Below are 20900 nucleotides of genomic sequence, written 5' to 3'. Positions count from 1 at the left end.
TAAGGTTTTAAGTGGCTTGTGGGTACGTTGATGGTGTGATCATGTATTATATGGGCTAGTGTACCCCTTGGCGTAGATGATAAGGATACAGCAAGTCATCTTGGAGTTCCATACTTTATAAACAAGCATTGTAAAAGCCAATAGGTCTCACCTATGCAGAGCTATTGGCTTTGCTAGTGTGTTTTAGCCATGTTGTAAACTAGCATGGCTGCTGCTCAGCGTGGCTATAAGTTAATGGCATAAAGGAGAATGACATATCATAAAGTGTTGTTGATTGGTGTGGCATCGAGTGTCGAGGAGTGAGTAGAGTGGAGTAGTGTCAGAGTGGAGTAGAGTGGAAAGGCATAAAGAAGAGTGGAGTGACATAGAGTGGAGTAAAGTAATGTGGAGTGCCATAGAGAGAGTTGAATAGGGTGTCGTTGACAATAGTACATTCTGGTATAGTGCAGTGGCATGGAGTGTCATAGTGGAGTGGAGTGTAGTATCATAGATTGAAGTGGAATAGAATGTCATGGAGTGGCATGGAGTGGAGTAGTATGTCATAGAACAGAGTGGAATAAAGTGGCATGGAGTGGTGTAGAGGCAATTGTGTAGAAAGTCACAGAGTGGAGTAAAGTGTTGTATAGTGGCACAGAGTTGAGTAAAGTTTAATGGAGTAGAGTGTCCGAATGGATTATTATGGAGTGTAATGTCGTAGAGTGAAGTGTTGTAGAGTGGTCTAGAGTGAAATGGTGCAGGGTAGATTGGCATTGAACGCATTTGTTTTTAGTAAAGTGGGTTACAGTGCATTGGTGTAGAGTGCACTGGTTTAGAGTAGAGTGCACTACTCTAGTGGTGAAGAGTACAGCCACAGAGTGGAGTGGTACAGCATAGATTACAGTGGCACAGAGTGCTGTGGTGCAGAGTGCTGCGTCCTAGGGTGATGTGGTGCATGGTAGAGTGGAGTGCTGCAAGATAGAGTGGCGTAGGGAGCTGTGATACAGCATAGAGAGGTGTAGAGTGGAGTGGAATAGAGTGCAGTAGAGTGGCACCGAGTTGAGCGGTGGCAAGTAGAGTAGAGTGGTGCAGAGTACAGTGGTGTAGAGTTCAGTGGCAAAGTGTGCACTGTTGCAGAGTAGAGTGTCATAAAGGGCAGTGGTGTAGAGTGGCATAGAGCGCATCGGTGTAGAGTGCTGTCGCATAGAGTGGCATAGGTTACAGTGGTGCAGAGTAGAATAGATTGGCGTAATGTGCAGTGTTGCAGTGCAAAGGGGGTCATAGAGTGCAGTGGTGTAGAGTGATGTAGAGAGCAGTGCTATTGAGTGTAGTGGTGCAGAGTAGAATAGAGTGGCGTAAAGTGCTGTAGTAAAGTACAGTGGTGTAAAGTAGAGTGATGTAGAGTGCATTGACGTAGTCTACAGTGGTGTAGAGTGGAGTGGCCTAGACTAGAGTGGGATAGAGTGCATTGGCATTGAGTAAAGCGTAGAGTAGAGAGGTGCAGAATGGAGTGGTGCAGAGTAGATTGCAGTGGCATGGAGTGATCCAGAGTAGAGTGGAGTGACACAAAGTGGAGTATGCATAGTGTGGTAGCACACTGTATTACAGGAAACACATCTTCAACTGAAAAGACCGCTACATTTGCAAAGACATACAGTTTTACTGATAAAAACATACAACACACAAATGTTAATGTGTGGCAGTGTCATCACCTAGTGTATTGATTTATTTAGATCATCTTAACATATTTGTCTCCACTACACTTATATTTTTAAGTATCTGCACATTTCATTCCTAAAGCTGCCGGCCGCCACTGCCCTGGTACCCCAATGCCCTGAGTACCTATGTACCATATACTAGGGACTTACATGGGGGTACCAAATGTGGGGTGAAAAAGGTTCCAGCAACCAAGTTTAAAGGAGAGAGCATAATCACTGGGGTCCTGGTTAGCAGGATCCCAGTGAACACAGTCAAACACACTGACAAGCAGGCCAAAAACTGGGGGTAATCAAGCTAGAAAGAGGATACTTTCCTACAAGGCACCTTTGCACCATGGTGCAGGATTGTTTTTGTGCAGGAAGGGCCACCTTCCTGCACAAACCAATTCTTAGAGACGTTTTCCTCTTTCTACGTGTGCTTGTTATGCCTCACCTGAGGAGGCACAGCATTTTGGCACATTACCGGTCTACCAGTAATGGTAAATCTGGGAACGTGCCAAAATCCATGTGTTGATGCGTAGGAACACCCACGCTCCACCCATGGAACATCCCTGGGGCAGCGATTTTCACTGCGTTGCATTACTCTAGATTCATCAAGCCTTTCAAGGCCACGCAAGGTGGCCTTGCATGGATTGATAAATTTGACTTACTAGTTGTGTCACCCGTTGCGCCCCTTGCATGGCGCAAGGGTGATGCACCTCAATGATAAATATACCCCTTTGTTTACATCCCAGAGATATGATGGTGTGATGTTGAAGGCATTGCCATTCACACACTCTTCATGAGGTTGAGCATTAAGGAGTGGTTACTCTTACAGGCCTATTCCCAATTGGTTAATGGCCAGCGCAAATAACAGATCTGTTCAAATTCACAGTCCTATAAGCCAGACTTAATCTACTCAGTTCTGCCAGGAAGTCTGCATTCTGCACTATATCAGTTTCAACAGAAACAAAACCCTATTCAGCACATAGACCAGACCAACTATTCCAGGCAGGCTGACCTCTCTTTTTGGTACCAAAGCCCACCCATGGTGAATCTAGAAAGAGGTTTATGTTAAAAAATCCTGGGTGCTTCCATTTTTGCTAGATATTTTACAAACCATCAAATGAAGCTGTTTGGACAGAGGTAATGAATTTTCTTGTCCCTGAGAGTTCTGAGGTAAGTGATGAAGAAAGGAAATCTGGACTAGAAGAGATATTGGCACATCTAATTATATTGGAAACAAAACCTGTGCACATCATATAGGAGTGATCAAACTGAGGTCTGCTAGTTGATGCTTGACCTGTGAAGCAACTTGAATAATCATTACAAATGATGCAAATGCATACCACAGATTGCTGATCAATCCTGAAGAAACACATCCATACTAGGGCTTCCTGGTCCTGATGCCAACTGCTGATCATTGGTAGCGGAATGTTCAATTGATACAAATAGGTTTTTCTTTAATGGTCATATGTGTCTGAAAGGTCATTGGGTCAGTCTCCAGTTGCTGGAGTGCTCCAGAAATCTGGAGTTCTAGTTGGTCACTAGATTTTTCTTCCCCAAAAGGTATTCAGCTGAGATTGTTATCTTCCTTCCGAGGCAGTAGTGGCAAAGGTCTTTGACCAACTCTGCTAACATTTTGGAACCTGTACTGTCCAGACTGTTTACGTACATGACAGCTGGAACGTTGCCCGTCTTCAAGTGGACACAGCTGTTTGTATGCTGAATGGTCATGCATCTGACTCAGCAGGATCTCGCTAACAAGTCTAGATAGTTGATGTTGGAGGTTCCTTTCATTTTCTGACCATTTCCCTTCAGTGGAGAAGGATCCGCAAAAGGCTCCACAGCCTGATTTGCTGGCATTTGATTCTATAATCAGATTTGGGAATCCTCTGAAAATTTACTTGCCATTCCAGAAGTCTATGGGGGTTAATCACTAGAGCTGTTTCTGTTTGGCATCCATAAACAGGAGGTTCCTGGTTTACATATGACAGACCTCTTCTAAGATGCAGACCTTTCAGTTGCTATAGGGCTCTCTAATACAGAGATCTTGCATCAGTGCTAATACCATGCTTACAACTAACAGGTTCCCATAGGCAAATATAGAGGGATATTTACAAGCCCCTAGCGCCACCTTGCATCACCTTAGCGCCATTTTTTTTTACGCTAAGGCAGCACTACGGAGGCCTTTCTCCCACGTCATATTTACAAAGTGGCGCAATGCTTGCATTGTACCACTTTGTAAACTCTTGCGCCACAATATGCCTGCGCCAGGCATAACGTATTCAAGGGGTACATTCTGACACAGGGAGGCCCAAAAAAATAGCACAGTGAAATTTACATTTCACTGCACCATTTTTACCATAGTTTTTAACGCTTGCTCAAAGCAGGCATTAAAATGACGCACGCATTTTAATCAACGGGCCTCCCTGTGCTTTGCTGCCATAGCATCAACATTTTTTAAGCTAGAGCAGCAAAACGCCACAATAGCGTCAAAGGTTTTGATGTTATTGTCCAAAATACCGCCATGGAGCACCATATTGTTCATACAGCGCAACCATGGCGTTGTTAGGTGGGGCTGGGGCAACGTAAGAAAAGTGATGCATCAGGACCGTTGCGCCACTTTCTTGTAAATATGCCCCATAGTCGTGCGACCCAGTCTTTCATAGTTTTTATTGATAGACTTCACTTTCATCACAGGCAGGTGGAGGGATGTTGAAACATTATCTATTCTGAAGTTCTCAAATTCTATTTCCTTCATTTAGTTCCTACTTTAAACCACTGATGAGAATTTGTAGATTCTGAAGTAGACTCACTAACAGCTTCAGTTGCTAGAGGAGTGTAGAATGATCTTGTGACATTAGAAATATATTGTGCAGATATTTTATAAATCCCACTCCCGGAGATCTTAGATACTCCAGGGCCAACCTTTGAAGCTTTTTGAAACACTACAAAGCAAAAGAGATCCCGAAGGGAAGCAGAAAAGAGACCGAAGGGACGGGCTGCAAAACTTGTAATTTAGAATTTGAGTTTTATAAGGAGCACAATTATTTTGGGGTGTCTTGGTGCTAATCACAGGTAAGAGGGTCACAGATGGATCTAGAGTTGAAAAATAAGTATTTTCAGAGCACTGGGAAACGCTTGTGGTTTGGCTCTGCATGGGTGGCAAACAGCAGGTAATTCCAAAGATGAGCTGTAATAACCAAAAGAACTTGTCTTCCAGTACGTGTTCTATGAAACCTGTGTCTATTAACCAGTAACGCAGAAGTGGAACACAACTATATAGTGGGGTAGTATCTATTGAAGAAGTCAGTTGTGTAACTGGGCAGGTCACCTAATGCACCGCTTTTTGGCAATAGCACAAGGTTTTAAAAATACACACCCAGATTTATGAAAAGTGGTGCTGTACCCAGTGCAGCACCACTTTTCCTGCGCCCCTTAGCGACCCCCTAATGCCACCATGTGTGCACCGTATTTAAAATTTGGCACACCATTGTGGTAGTCAGGGAGACTAGCATCATCATTGTTTATGCTAGTCCGACGCTTTGCAGGAGTAACGTTCAAAATTTGGACGCTAATCCTACAAAACACCCAGAGGCCCACTGAACACAATGGGAGCCTCTTTTTAACGCCTGCATTTAGCAAGTGTTAAAAATGCCAATAAAAATGGTGCAAAGGAATCTCATAGATTCCTTTGCGTAATTTTTACAGCCCACCTAGCGCCGGAACACCCCCTTTAATACATTATGCCTGGCACAGGCATAATGTGGTGCAAGGGGTTACAAAGTGGCGCAATGCAAGCATTGCGCCACTTTGTAAATATGGTACGTTGTTTTTGCCCTTCCAATGCCACATTAGCATTAAAAAAATGATGCTAATGTCGGGACACCTTCCTGCACATAAACAATCATTTCTGGCATTTAGCTTTTTCTATGTGTGCTGCAGCATGCAGCACGTATAGAAAAAGCAAAAAATGAAGAGGAATTAAAGTATTCCTCCTCATGCGCCATGCTAACGCCACCACTGGGGGTGGCATTAGATTTTGGCGCTGCATCAGATTTACGAAATTTCATAAATCTGAGACAGCATCAAAATGCAACAGGTGTTGCTGTGGCATGCCCACAGCAACAACCATTGCACGCCCCTTCCACGCACAGTGCTGTGTGGGAAGGGGCCATATTTACAAGGTGGTGTTAAGCCACAAAAAGTGGCTTAACGTCACCTTGTAAATACGGCGCAGTGCTTAGCGCCACAGGAGCGTCACGAAAAGTGATGCTAGGGGCCTATAAATACGCCCTTAAAGGGTTTAAATTGGTCTTAGATGATTGTGTGATCGCACTCAAGCCACATGATAATCTGTGTGTCCGGCATATGAGCAGAATTGAAATCCAAATGAGTCTATGAGATTTGCCAAAGGCATCACGTATATATATTGAATATTGGTAGGGCTTAAAAATTAGCCTTGGCAAACCCTGCAGAACAACTGTTGATAGGCTGACTGTAAGAGCCTCAGATGAACAGCTTGTGACCTCATGCTCAAAAAGATTCAAATCAACCTAACACCTGGTCCTGCAGACTTCCAACAGTGTGTCAGCCTAAAAGGGTCTTAAGAGATCCTCTATCGAAGTCCACTGAAAAATCAAGATGGATAAGAGCTTCAGAGCTTCTGCTGTTCAGTAACATGTATCTGTTATTGCAGGTGGCTGCCAACGTAGTCTAAGTGTTGTAGGAAGTGTGAAAACCAGATGGAATTCTATTGAGCACAACTTTATCTTCAATATATTGTGACAATTGACTGTTGGAATGACCATCCATGATTTAGGCAGAAGAGAAATAGGTTGATAGTTTATGATAATTTCATAAGTAATAGAAAGATAGTCAAAGTTTTCCAGAATTCAGGAAGCAAGCCCATTCCAGAAAAACTGGAGAGATCTCCAGTGAAGAGGAAATATTGTGACTGCCAAGTACCCTTCTATAAGGTTGAAATGGACCTTCCAGACCCTTTGACATTAATTAGCTTTCAGGCAGTGGATCCCTTCCATCTTGGAGAGTATGTAAAGGATAAACGAGTTGAGGTCCCTCACTCTAATCATCAAGCAGAACCTTAGTCCTTCTACTTAACCATAAAGACATTGCTGAAAAACCCACTGGGCTGGAATGGACCTTGGGCAATGGCACTTTTGAGGAGAAGTTGTTTAAGTTCTGTGTCAGCAGTGTGTGGTTCTAACTGAAAAACCTAAGGACCTCATTTACGAGGCCCTAACGGCACACTGAGCATCATTTTCTTTTACGCTCCAGTGGTGCAGTGTAGAAGGTTGGCCATCCATGTAGTGGGCAAAGCTAGGCACACTGTGCAGAGGGTCCGGGCAACCACATATTGGTTTACAGAGGTAAAAAGTAGACCACCTAAATCTCTAATTTTTGTGGTAGCTTGGTCGAGCAGTTAGGCTAATCTTGGAGAAGTGCAAAGTGTTTGTTGCACTCAAAGTATTAATAAAGCAAGACAAACTCAAAAGAATAACTCAAGACCAATTTACAAAACTACTTTAGATTTTTATAAAAAATTTAAGGCCAAGATCATCAAAATCAGGTAAGTACTTTTTAAGTTATGATTTTTTAAAATTTCACCAAAAATAGCATTTTTGTGCGTAATTGCACACTATAGGAATCAATGGAGAAATAATTTAAAAATGCATATAAAATCAGGCAATGCGTTTACCAATCTCCCCTACTCCAGGTATGTCGAGGTTGTCGGTGGGCACTATGGACCAGCAGGAGAAGTTCAGTGGTTCCTGGTTTCGGTGGGAGCAGCTGCAGAAAATCATTGAGCAGGTGCCAGGCCACTTCAGGGGACCACTTGGAAAAGCACTGCACAGGTGGACGTAAAGGTCAGCCCGGTGGTTCCCCTTGGAGTGTCGAGGTCGCAAGGGTTGGGGGACCCTTAAGACACAGCTGGATCTTTGTTGCAGAGCACAGGGCGGCTGGGTGCAGAGTGAATTGGTGAGCCAGGAGTTGTGCACCGAAGTGCCCTTCAAAGCAGAAGATAGGTCACTTGGAGGGCCACTTGCAGGTCAGCAGGGGCATTTTGATGGGAGGTCCTGGTGGTTTCTGAAGTCCCTCGACTAGGCCTTGATCCTGGTCTTTTTGGGTGTCCGACATTAGGTGACCAGTACCTAGGGCTATTACATGATTTGGCCACTGGAGGGTGCAGAGCAACCAAACTTGGCACACTTGCAGGGTTTGTACTCATTCGGGTGGTGTTTGGTCTGGATGCAGTGTCCGGTTCCTTGGTCAGCACCAGTCAGTGAAGTGGCTTTCACTGAGACTATGGTCTTTGGTTGCAAGAGAGAGATGTCTTTACTCAGGAGGGAGATCTGTGGTGATTTTTTAAGTGTGAAGGTCCTCTGGGGGTTTGTAGGGTCCGTTCAAAGTCCGAACAACCCCTCAGTGGCGTCAGCAGAGTTTGGTACCTTTTCTTGGTGCAGCAGGACTTCAGTTCTCGAGCATTGTGTCTTCTTTGTTGCTGATCTGCCTTTGTCCTTGCAATCTGATTATCTGGTCTAGGGATGCCCACAAAATACTGTATTCATTGGGCATTTAGGGGAGTACCTAATAGTGACCAATTGGTCATCTACCTTAGGGTGGCTACACCCAGTAAGTGACCACTTCCTGTGGGCACAGGTCACTTCCCTACACCTGATTGTCTATTTTCCTTCCATGCAAGATGGAGGACAATTACATGGAGGGGTCACCTTGATTGTAACACCCCTACCTTGCATGAAACACCTTAGGGGTGTTGCAATCTGGGACTGACTCCTCCTCCTGTCCTTTGTGTGGTTTTCTGCCGTTGCTCCCACCAAAAGTGGGGGTTTGCAATTGGGGCTGCGACCTGCTGCTGGCAGCAGGCTTATGGGTCACATTTCAAGGGCTGCAAGCCCTTTGAAGCTCGCTAGCAGGGCTGTGCGCATTCCTGAGGGACGGGGTGTTTGCACCTCCACCCAGGAAGGGCTTTGTTCTGGGACCTAGAGAGCAAGATCTCTCACCACAGAGTTCCAGAATCTTGTCTGGTGGTGGAAGGCTGGTTGTGACTGGCCAGGAACCATGCCAGAGTAGTTATCAATTGCAGGAGGCACCTCTAAGTTGACCCCTGGGTACATTTTGTAATAAATCCAATACTTGTACCAGTTTGGATTTATCATTCTGAGTTGTTCGATACTGTTAGAAATGGGGTTTTTGGTTGGCAGTCAGGTTGCCCTCTGTCCAAGCAAGAACCCTCACTCTAGTCAGGGTAAGTCACACACAATCCAAAATCAGCCTGCGCCCACCCTCTGGTAGCTTGCCACGAGCAGTCAGGCTTAACTTAGAAGGCAATGTGTAAAGCATTTGTGCAATAAATCACACAACACCATAGTATAACACCACAAACATACACCACACAGTGTTTAGAAAAATATATAATATTTATCTGGGTATTTTCAGGTCAAAACGATCAAAGTTGCAATATGAATTTGTAAAGATATCACTGAAAAGTGATATAAAGTGTCTTAAGTCTTTAAAAAGAAAACAAAGTCTCTTTCAAGTACAAAGTACCTGGTTTCTGGTGGAAAATCTCCTCAGAGGGCCACAGGAGAAGAGATACGTGGAAAACTGGTGTGTGCGTCGATTTCTCCCCAGCACTTGCGTCGTTATTTTTCATGCGGGGAAGTCGTGCGTCGTTTTCCGGCGCGCGGACAGTCTCTTTCTGTGGATCGCGGGGATTACCAGATGTCCCGGGTCTGTGCGTGGATTTTCCTGCTTGTTTTCCGGCTGCGCGTCGTTCTGCGGGGCTGCGCGTCGAATTTTCGATCTCACGGCAGGCGTCGCGTCGATTTCTCCTTGGAATTCGGGCGGCGTTGTCCTTGCGGGGCCGTGCGTCAAAGTTTCGGTCGTCCCGAAGGCGTTGCGTCGATCAGCGTCGGAACAAGCTGTGCGTCGAAAAATTTCGGCGCACGGAGCGTCCAAGTGAAAGAAGAGAAGTCTTTTTGGTCCTGAGACTTCAGGGAACAGGAGGCAAGCTCTATCCAGGCCCTTGGAGAGCACTTTCACAGCCCGGCAAGAATTCAGCAAGGCAGCAGGCCAACAGCAAGGCAGCAGTCCTTTGTAGAAAGCAGACAGGTGAGTCCTTTGAGCAGCCAGGCAGTTCTTCTTGTCAGGATGTAGTTTCTGGTTCAGGTTTCTTCTCCAGCAAGTGTCTGATGAGGTAGGGCAGAGGCCCTGTTTTATACTAAGTTGTGCCTTTGAAGTGGGGGTGACTTCAAAGAGCGTCTAAGAAATGCACCAAGCCCCCTTTCAGTTAAATCCTGTCTGCCAGAGTCCCAGTAGGGGGTGTGGCAGTCCTTTGTGTGAGGGCAGGCCCTCCACCCTCCCAGCCCAGGAAGACCCATTCAAAATGCAGATGTATGCAAGTGAGGCTGAGTACCCTGTGTTTGGGGTGTGTCTGAGTGAATGCACAAGGAGCTGTCAACTAAACCTAGCCAGACGTGGATTGAAGGGCACAACAAGATTTTAGTGCAAAGAAATGCTCACTTTCTAAAAGTGGCATTTCTAGAATAGTAATATTAAATCCGACTTCACCAGTCAGCAGGACTTTATATTACCATTCTGGCCATACTAAATATGACCTTCCTGCTCCTTTCAGATCAGCAGCTGCCACTTCAACAGTGTATGAGGGCAGCCCCAATGTTAGCCTATGAAGGGAGCAGGCCTCACAGTAGTGTAAAAACGAATTTAGGAGTTTTACACTACCAGGACATATAACTACACAGGTACATGTCCTGCCTTTTACCTACACAGCACCCTGCTCTAGGGGTTCCCTAGGGCACACATTAGGGATGACTTATATGTAGAAAAAGGGGAGTTCTAGGCTTGGCAAGTACTTTTAAATGCCAAGTCGAAGTGGCAGTGAAACTGCACACACAGGCCTTGCAATGGCAGGCCTGAGACAAGGTTAAGGGGCTACTGAAGTGGGTGGCACAACCAGTGCTGCAGCACCACTAGTAGCATTTAATCTACATGCCCTAGGCACATGTAGTGCACTTTACTAGGGTCTTACAAGTAAATTAAATAGCCAATCATGGATAAACCAATCAATAGTACAATTTACACTGAGAGCATATGCACTTTAGCACTGGTTAGCAGTGGTAAAAGTGCCCAGAGGTCAAAAGCCAACAACAACAGGTCAGAAAAAAATAGGAGGAAGGAGGCAAAAAGTTTGGGGATGACTCTGTCAAAAAGCCAGGTACAACAGATACCAAACAACCCAGGGTTCAGAGTAGCCATCATGTAGGTGTGAAACTCGTACTGACCAGTGCCCAGCACATGCATTTAAAATGGCTGCTCAGTTCACTTACTATGTCTCGGGTTTGGCAAGGACACAGTAGGGGAATCTTGCAAATGCATATATGTAGTGTAGTGCACCCTGCCTTAGGGCTGGAAGGCCTGCCAGAGGGGTGACATACCTACAGTGCATGCAGGGTGTATTGGACAGGGCACAGAGGCTGTGTTCCAAGTCGAGTTTGCATTTTAGGATTGCTTCAGGACACTCAACCTGCAATGGCAATGCTGGGTGCTTCTGGATGCATGGCCCTAGAGCAGAGGTCTTAAAATTTTAGTACCCCATGTCCTGGGTAACTTAGTACCATTTACTAGGGACATGTAGTGGCAGCTAAAGGTGTCACCAATTGTGCTAATGCACCAAAACAGTTTTAAAGAAAGAGATCTGTCCCAGGAAGCCTGGTTAGCCGGGGCCCTGGGCACTAAGAACTTTGAGACTACATCAAATACCAGGCAAAAAGCAGGGGCTACCCATTACAAAACAGGCCTTTTCTCACATGCTGTGTGCCACCCCATATTTACAAGGCCACGCAAAGCCACCTAGCATGGCTTTTCATGGCCTTGTAAATATGGACCCCTTTCACGCATAACACTATGTGAAAGGGACGTTCCATGGGTGCTGCTTGTGTGTTCCCACACAACACCCATGGAACCTGAAGGAATCTGATGCATTCCCAGATTTACAAGTCTGGGAATGCATCAGATTCCTACGCCAGCTCAGGGGTGGCGTAAGAGTGACGCAACGGGGAGATATATCTTTATTTCTCCATGTTTTTTCCTCTTTCTATGTCTGCTGCACTCTGCAGCAGACATAGAAAGAGGAAAACACCACTTGTGATTGTTTTTGTGCAGGAATATATCCCTTCCTGCACAAAAACAATCATCCCCACAATGCATACACACCATGGTGCAAGGGTGCCTTCGTTGGCGCATGGCAGCAATTTGTGTGCCAGCGAAGGGGGAGAGGACAGAAATCTTGTAGAAACGTTGCATTTCTGCCTTTTCCCAGTGGCGCAGGGTGGCGCAGCAAAACACTTGCCGCGCTGCCCTGCCCCACGGCCTTGTAAATGAGGCCCTTAAGGTCTGCAAGATAAGCTTCAGTTGAAAAAAAATAAAACTCCAGCTGAAAGCCTAGCACTGCCTGGAGTATTCATGCACCTGAGGTTAGGGCTAGCCAATTTCGAAAAAAAAGCTTGTCCTGCCCTCCCAGTCCTACTCATGAGAAAAGTTAAAAGGTTTACCTTGAAGTCTGACTTGGGACGTTCTGTCTCCTCTGGATGACAGAAACAACATAACACATTGGAACAGGTTTCAGTGGTTTCTACATCTTTATTGCTTTTGGCCACCTTGCAGTTCAAAGAAGTTGGCCGAGCATCCTTAGCCATGACCTGTGTCTTATTCATGGTAGGAAAGGTCATCACACACCTCCTCAAATCCTTGATAAATGAAGGGGCAAAGAAAAGATCTCATGCTACTGAGCCGAATTCTATGGATGTTGGATCACCCAATTTGGGGCTAGCCTGACAAAAAGGACCTGTGCGTGTTGGCAGAGATGTCACAGTTGGCACTGCCTGCAGTGTTTACATTTCCCATTTATGTTTTATTATACGTTCCTTTACTTGTTGCAATGCTTGTTTATATTGTTGGTATATTTTTCTGGAACAGCTATTGCATTGGTCACGGTAGGGTTCTGGAACTCAGGCACGGTCAGTTGCCTGCTGTTCCAGGAGCTTACCGGTGCTGTAGCAGTCGTGGATTCTGTTTATCCAATATACCTACTCCTCATCTTCAACTATTCCGGTGTATAGAGTTTCCTTTTCTTTAATCGCTGTATGGATTCAAGGACTTCCTGCTACATTTGTTTGGTACTAGGAGAGGGCTTGAGGAAAAACTCTGTTTTGGCTGAGGAGGGCCCACCAACAGCGTTCATCTTTCTTGGAGGTATTTTTTTTCCGTTCAGGACGCTTACAGCCTGCTGCTTTGGCCATTTTGTCAACATTTCTTGAAACACACATCGAGGGAAGACATTTTCGGCTCAGCAGCAATAACGGATGTACCTGCATTGGATGTTTCCCTTCAACTTGCTGCCTGTATTCCATTCTTGCCTTCTGAACCCACGCGGAGCAGGAGGCCATCTCTACGCGCCATTCTTCTGTGACATTGGTGGTCACTTCCTTGCCACTTTGATCATCGCGATGTCAGGCCACACTGCGTGGTGGCCATCTTTAATTGAATTCAATGGACATCAGCCTCATTTCCTTAACACTTACGTCATTGTGTTGAGTCAGGCCATGCTGCGTGGCAGCCATCTTGGAGTGGATTCTGTGGAATAAGTATACATACACTTGTTTCCAGAGCGTTTCTTTGATTTCTGCATATCCATTTGTTTTTTTAAACCGTTTTTTGGCATCTCTGTGGTGCGCTTGTGCATCGGCACAAGTAATTCAGCAGGAAGGAAACTTTTTGTAAAAATTTGGGTACTTTAATAATGTTTATTAATTTTATTTCAAGGAATACTTACCTCAACACATTTTTTTTGTTTGTAACTCGATTTCAAGCAACATTTGGTGACCACACATCTTTCTTTATTTGTTATTTTGGTTGACTATGGCCACCAGTCAAGAGGTAGTTCAACCGCCACCATTTTTACCCAAACCAGGAAAACCTGAAATTAAATGGTGTGAATGGCTACATATTTTTGAGAACTACCTCACAGATATAGATGCTAATGGATATTCCGCTGACAGGAAAATTGCACTGTTATTTAATCATCTTGGCGTTGCTGGTCAGCGTGTGTTTGCCAATATGCCTTCTATTTCTGCACCTTTGAACGGTGATAGTCCATGGAACAGATACATTGAGGGAAAGGAGAGAATCAAAACAACATTCTTCTGATGATTCTAGTGTATTGTTAGAAAGGTTTAACTTTGCCATGTGGGATGAAACCGTAGAAGAGTATGTTGCTAATTTCCGGGTGCTAGCATCGAAATGTGAATTTGGGAACAATGTGGACATTCGTATATGTGACCAATTTGTTTTCTATTGTTTCTCTAAAAAAAAATTCAAGAACGTCTTTTGACATATCACAATCCCACTCTTGAGGAAACTATTGATATAGTGAAAAAGTATAGAAAGGTCTATAGTTACTTCCAAAGTTCTAGCTAACCACGGAGGACAACCCTCTTTAAATTATGTACTTGAGGAAGGTGTGCAGTGAATAGTAAATATGTAAGACAAAAGAAAGGATTACAAAGGGCAAGGAGGGAATAATCGTAGAATATGTTATCATTGTGGATCCAAAATTCAGATTGGTAATAATCCTTCCTGCTATTAGCAAAAAGTGTAATCGGTGTTGCAAAATAGGACACTTCCAAGGGGTGTTTTGAGTGGTAATGGCAGCGCCAACAGTGTGAGAATTAGCAATGTACATGCTTAGGACACGAGTGATTTGAAGAAGAGATCTTGGAAAGTACCTTCAGGTTCTAAAATGTCTTATTGACAGTTGAAGTTCCAAATTCTGTTCTAAATAAGCCGGAAAGGCATATCAAAGGGGCTATGTGTGAAGCCATTATTGATGGTAAACAAATTACTGTATTGGCTGCTTCTGGTGCACCAATCACTTTATTAGCTGATCAAACCTACTGCAATGTGGGGCCTGAGTCTTTGGCATTAAATTGTCCTGATATCAGCCCTAAAGCATTTGGTGAACAAGACATTGATCTCTTTGGTTTCTTTTGATCCACTCTGCAATGTCTTGGTATATCCATTGTTACTAAAATTTGTTGCAATCAAGGGTAGAGACAAGTAGGATGGAAGGACCTGGCCAGACTTGGGATTATTCTGCATTCTGGTCATGACGTGCCTGTTGTGTTGGGAGATTTACCTACTGAAAATATGCATGAACATGTATCATGTGTTGAAATGACCAGCAATATTATAGATCGGATGATTATATTGTTTTCTGAAGTTTTCAAAAACCAAGTGGGTACAGTGCGTGGGTCTGAGCATAGCATAAAGTTAAAGAAAGGTGCATCTTCAGTGGTGCACAAAGTGACACCAGTCCCATTAAGTGTTAGACAAGATTTGAAAGACTTACTGCAGGTGATGGAATCTGAGGGAATTGCTCCTACGGATTCCTCATGAAAAAAGTCTGGTGAACTAAGACTGTGTGTGGACTTGAGGTCATTAAATCAAAATATCTTAGTGGATTGTCATCCCCGTCCACATATACAAGAGATGATTGCTAATACTGTGTGTTCAAAATGTTTCTCTACCATAGATCTTCATTCTTCACATCACCAGATTCCTTTGTTCGAAGCTTCTCAGACCCTAACCACATTTTCGCTCCTTTTGGGGTATTCAAATATTTACAGTTGCCATTTGGGCTTGTGTCCGCGGCAAGCATCTTCCAGAAAATTACGGATAACTTGTTTTGTGATTTGCCTCAGGTTCAGGCATTTCAAGATGACATTTTGATTTTTACTGAAACCCAAAAAGAACACATACAGGTTTTGGAAAGAGTATTGCACACATTACAGGGTAAGTGAAGTGGAATACCTAGGCTACACCATTTCGGGAGAAGGGATAAAAACTAAATTTAGCAATTTGGAAGCTACCATAATGTTTCTGCTCCTGCAGATAAAGATGCTTTTTGTTCATTTTTAGGACTGTGCGAGTACTATGCCAAGTTTGTGCCAGGCTACGCTTTAGCAGTACAGCCTTTTTCCTTAAGAAAGGTAACAAGCTTGAGTAGAATAGTGAAATCAACTTTGTTTTGACAATATCAAAAAATTGGTGCTCACCACTCCAGCCTTACAAGCATTTGTTCTGGCAGGAAAACCTTTCATTATGGTTGATGCTAGTTAAAAAGGTCTTGGGGCAGTGTTTGGGCAATGGGTTGACAGCCACGAGTACACTGTAGCATTTGCTTCCAGAACTCTTACTGATGCTGAGGCCAATTATAGTACCATTGAGAGGGAAGCCTTGGCTTGTGTGTGGGCAGTACAGAAATTCTAAACTTATACCTGGGGTACCACTTTTGAATTGTCTACAGATCACAAACCTCTAGTTCTACTGTTGAATGGCAAAGCGCTTGCACAGTTGGTTTGTTTATTATCTAAACTACAGGAGTATGACTTGGTGGTTAAATATAGTCAAGGTGGCAGGAATATTCGAGATGATTGTTTATCCTGTTTACCCCTACCTTATGATGAAACATTGGATGTTGATTCTGAAGAGGAGTGTGTAGTAGCTTTAATGGATGCGCTAGCTTCTTCAAATGGTCGCATTACTGAGGATCAATGGGTGACAGCCATGGCTGGGGATGAAGTGTTATCTAAGGTGTTAACAATTCTGAGAACAAGTTGGCCATCTAAAAATAAATTATCTGGTGAACTCAGATGCTTTGAGCAAGTAGCTAAGGAATTATCTTGTGAAAATAACATTTGTTAGAGGGGCGATACTGTTGTTCCACCCACTGAACTCAGGAACAAAATTATTGGAATTGTCCATGAGGGTCATAAGGGGATTTCACCAACTTGTAAAAAATTAAGGTTGGCATATTGGTGGCTAGGGTTAGACAAACAGGTTAATAATTATATTGATAGATGCCCTGAGTGCATTCTTTCTGACAAACATTGGAAAACAACTACTAAGCCTTTGTGTCCAGTTCTTTTTCCTGAGAAACCTTGGGAGAAAATAGCTTTGGATCTCTCTTCAATCTTTAGCCAAGGGATAAAATATATCTTATTGTTGCTGTAGATTATGTCTCAAAGTGGATTTGCTACTCTTTTGTTCAAGTCGCAGATTTTGACACAGTAATTTATTTTCTTGACAAAATATTTAGGCTAGAAGACTCCGCTAGTAGCATTGTCACTGACAACGGCATGCATTTTGTTTCAAAACGAATAAATGATTTCATGAACTTAGATAACATTAAACTTTCACAAGTAGCTTTGTAGAGTCCCTCTTCTGATGGCTTAGTTGAAAGGGCTAATCGCATTTTGAAATGCTGCTATCGGCCTAATGGATCCACGTCATGCCACTTTCTGTAGAGTTAATTCTACAGCAGAGCTTCTTGTGCCTAAAGGAACACAATTTCTGGTTAGTGGTCCTGCTTACCCTAAAGATTCTGAGGTGGTGTGGTTAAAAGGGAACCTCTTCCCACCATACACTGAATACACTTTTTAAATGTTGACTTATACAATTGAATAGCTACACCATTAAATACTGCATTAGTATTACGTGTACGAAAAACATTACTCAAATAATTACAGTTCTGTTTATTCTACCGAAAATAACATTACCACAGAACATGTCAAGATATTACAGAAAGCAGAGACTGTTTTATAAATATTGTACATCACTTAAAGGCATGTGAAATCACATTGTGCAAATTTGAATTGTATCAACAAATGCCCACACTTACATAATTCCACAATGTATTAAATATTAATATGTTTCTAAACAGTTATCAGTTTTGTGCAGTAATGTGAATGTTGACAGTCACATAATGATTTGTTTAAAGTGCTGAAAATGACTCTTTCGTTTGTTCTTTCACAATTGCTTTATATGAGCGTCATCACAAATTTTAGGCAAAATAGATAACTATATCTCATAAAAATAATATAACTTCAGTCTAACGATTTCATTAATTTACGTTGCATCCAACTCAATACACTGATAAATGTGTACCATGAATGTGGTCTTTTTATGTTGTTTCTTGCAATGTTTTATTTGCTGACATTCAATCACACAAAAGTATTTGATTTTCCCATCTGGTGGCAATGAGCTAACACTAAAAAGTCATCACTGGTATTATAAACGAGAAACTTTAAAGTTTCACTTGGTTTGGTAATATTCCTAAGGGCCAGAAAGCTTTTGTATTTTTTCTATGGAAGCTTCATTTGCCAATGAAAATTTCCATTTACTGCAGGTACCCATTATAATATGATTGAACTTAGTGTCTTCAAAAGCATTGAAAGGCACAAAATAGCAACAAAACGTCAGAACTTAATCTAGGAATCACACATTTTAGCATCATCTACCATAAGCGCCCATCATAAGCAGCCTTGTGGACTGGCCACAATGACTACTACTAATCGTCATGCTTTAGGAAGTCTTTTTAGGCTTCAGGTTTACTCCAAAGAATACATAAGGCTGCATACCCTCAACAAAAGCTTTAACATTTCACAAAAGCAGAAAATGGCCATAGCTCCTTTCAAGTTTATAAATTAGTTAAATATATGTACACTATGTCAACCTCAGGTTTTGCAAATCACATCATTAATGGCAGGACAATCATGACGAGCAATGCCATAACAAGGCACTTACATGAATATGACAACTCTGAAATTAAATTTAAAGTCACAGGTAACACTGACAGTTACTATCACAAGGTTCAAATCATAAACACTGTTTGTGCAGTTAAAGAACAAAGGATAAATGCATGAAACACATTCTGGAAGTAGGTTTCCAGTGGCTGAGAAGCATGTCACCAACAATATTTTGCTTAAGTGTGGAAATGACGTATTTCACCCCAGATTAAAAATCATGAACTAGTTTTGAACACTTGGTTGTTTTTTGTGACTACTGATGAAAGCAAACCGATATGGCTTATTTTAAAAACTTGATTTCAGGAGTTACCTTTTTTGCCCATACTACAAAACAGTATAATACAACAGGGCGTTACTTGCAAAGGAAGGATGACTAGTGATTGAACACTTGGCATGCAGGGTCTACATGCTCAGCAACACATGTACACTTATAGTTAACGGGAAACAAGAAAAAAATGGAAAATGTACAAAAGTTTAATGAAGAAGGTAAAAAAGGAAAGCCGATTTAATTACATCAGGCTGACAACTACTTATTGATTTAAATTAACGGGGACTGTTACAAGGTTAATTACTCATAATATATAATTGCCGAAAACTAAGTTTGTCATCTTAACACCAGGATAATAACGTAAAAAAAACATTTTTCTTCTCCATCTTCTGCAGCACCTTGACAAATATGTACGAAATGTTGACAACAGATTACTTACCATGAGAAAAAAGGGTATGAGTTTCTTTTTACTTTGCTCGGTTAGTCAATTAATAACTGCCTAGTTAACATTACTCTCATCAGTGCTTCCTTTTACCAAAATGAAACCGTTAGACTACAAAAAACCTGTTTTTTATGTGAGCTCCTTTTCGTCCCATTTGTACTTCACAGACAAAGAAGCATACATTTACAACTAGGTTTGGGTAAGAATAAAAATATCCTCCATTTGGAGAGGTGTTAGAAAAGACAACTGTAAGTGAACGTTTATGTGTGCTTGTATGGGGATCAAAAGAAGCAGCTGCTTAAAGCACAGTCACACTACATCTTTCCATAGGTCACTTTCATAAAACTACTATATACTGCGGTAAGTGGTCATGTCCTTTGGTTCACTGCTTGGCACACACCAGTCATCTGCTTCGTGGCTCGTCTTATAATGTCTCCAAGCTGATTTATTGTAGACGGGAAGTCTTTCTACTGACTCTGTGGATAATGCCTGTAAGAATAAAAGCATTACACTGTATTTCAATGAAAACTTATAGCGATACGACTTGGAAATTGAGCTGTTTAAACTCAAAAATGGTATACAGTATATTCTTGTGCTCCTTGTGGCCTACTGGGTTGTTAGGTTGAGCATACTGACCTACAATAATACCACATCCACTACATCCCTACCATTACACCATCATTGTTTAAGTATATAATCACCATTATTAACTCTGCCTTTAATTTATTTTGCAAATTAGTGGTTAGGATGAAGTAGTGGATCTTACAAGTACAAGTACAATACCTTTATTGTTTGATTACAAAAAATCATTACAATATATATGAAAAGAACTATTGAAGCCACATTGAAATTTAAATAAAATACAATTTCTAAAATATTGTTCAAATATAAAACAAATATAAAAATAAAAAACAACATTTATCGTAAGAGCTATAACATGATGTGAAGGGCAAACATTTGTTGCTATAGTAAAAAGGTCACCGTAAAATTGAAGCTCGATTCAGAAGATGTTAATGCTAAGGTTCCTAATTCTCAATACATTCAGAATCTTGACAACATTTACTCTCATAATAATCATAAAAAGCTTGAAGTTATATTCCTATCATGATCATCAGGGCGCATAGAGTTTGTAGCCTACTCACCATGGCCACTAGGAGGAACGTAAGGAAGAATTGGATTCTCCTGAAAGCATTTGAAGAATATCAATAAACTCCTAATGGTCTATCCACTTACTCAGATTTGATGTACATGTTGTATTAATGCAAAATATTTGTAAAATCACATTCTTTATAAGTGAACCACTTTAGATTATCCCCATCAATGCTTTTTTGAGATAGATATACCTTTGTTGCATAATTGATCAAATAATTGCAGTCCGAAAAATACATAAATGGTGCAATTAGTAGGCCAGAAACCACACGGGATTTCTAGATTACAGTGAGTAAAAACAACGGTCCCTCACCCAGTTATGGGGTGTCTACTTAAAAGGATGCCTATTTCGTCAGGGGTGATGATCGGCCCCCATGCTGTCCGTAATGTTCTGAGTCTGGGCTGAGTGAGAGAGTAATTAAAGAAAGATTGTTTAGTCATGGGTTGGATATCTTTCTCAGCTTTCAGCAATTGTTGGCGCATGTTTTAACAGAAGTTCTTTCTGCTTTTAATATGAATTTTGCTACACCTGCCATGTGCAGAAGTGTCAGTCCTTTGAGGCTAAATAGGATGGCTTGTCGGCATGATTGAATGCTGTTTGCGTTGAACATGTTTTTAAGGTACAGTTTGAGCCAGGGTGCCAATGCAGGGCAGATGCA

General features: G+C 42.3%; 1 protein-coding gene across 3 annotated transcripts in view; it reads right to left on the bottom strand.

Moving 5' to 3' along the window:
- Nucleotides 1-17309: 17309 nt before the first annotated feature.
- The window catches only part of PDK1 (pyruvate dehydrogenase kinase 1), a 163164-nt gene continuing 159573 nt past the window's right edge, over nt 17310-20900 (bottom strand). For all 3 annotated transcript variants that reach the window (XM_069225344.1, XM_069225345.1, XM_069225343.1), the window contains one exon: nt 17310-19581. In XM_069225344.1, coding sequence (XP_069081445.1) covers nt 19441-19581 — 141 coding nt within the window. In that variant the 3' untranslated portion in view covers nt 17310-19440. The remainder of the gene's footprint in view (nt 19582-20900) is intronic.

Source organism: Pleurodeles waltl, chromosome 3_1, assembly GCF_031143425.1.
Source record: "Pleurodeles waltl isolate 20211129_DDA chromosome 3_1, aPleWal1.hap1.20221129, whole genome shotgun sequence".
NCBI lineage: Eukaryota > Metazoa > Chordata > Amphibia > Caudata > Salamandridae > Pleurodeles > Pleurodeles waltl.
Note: the sequence above shows the minus strand (reverse complement) of the source record. Positions and strands in the feature narration are given on the sequence as shown.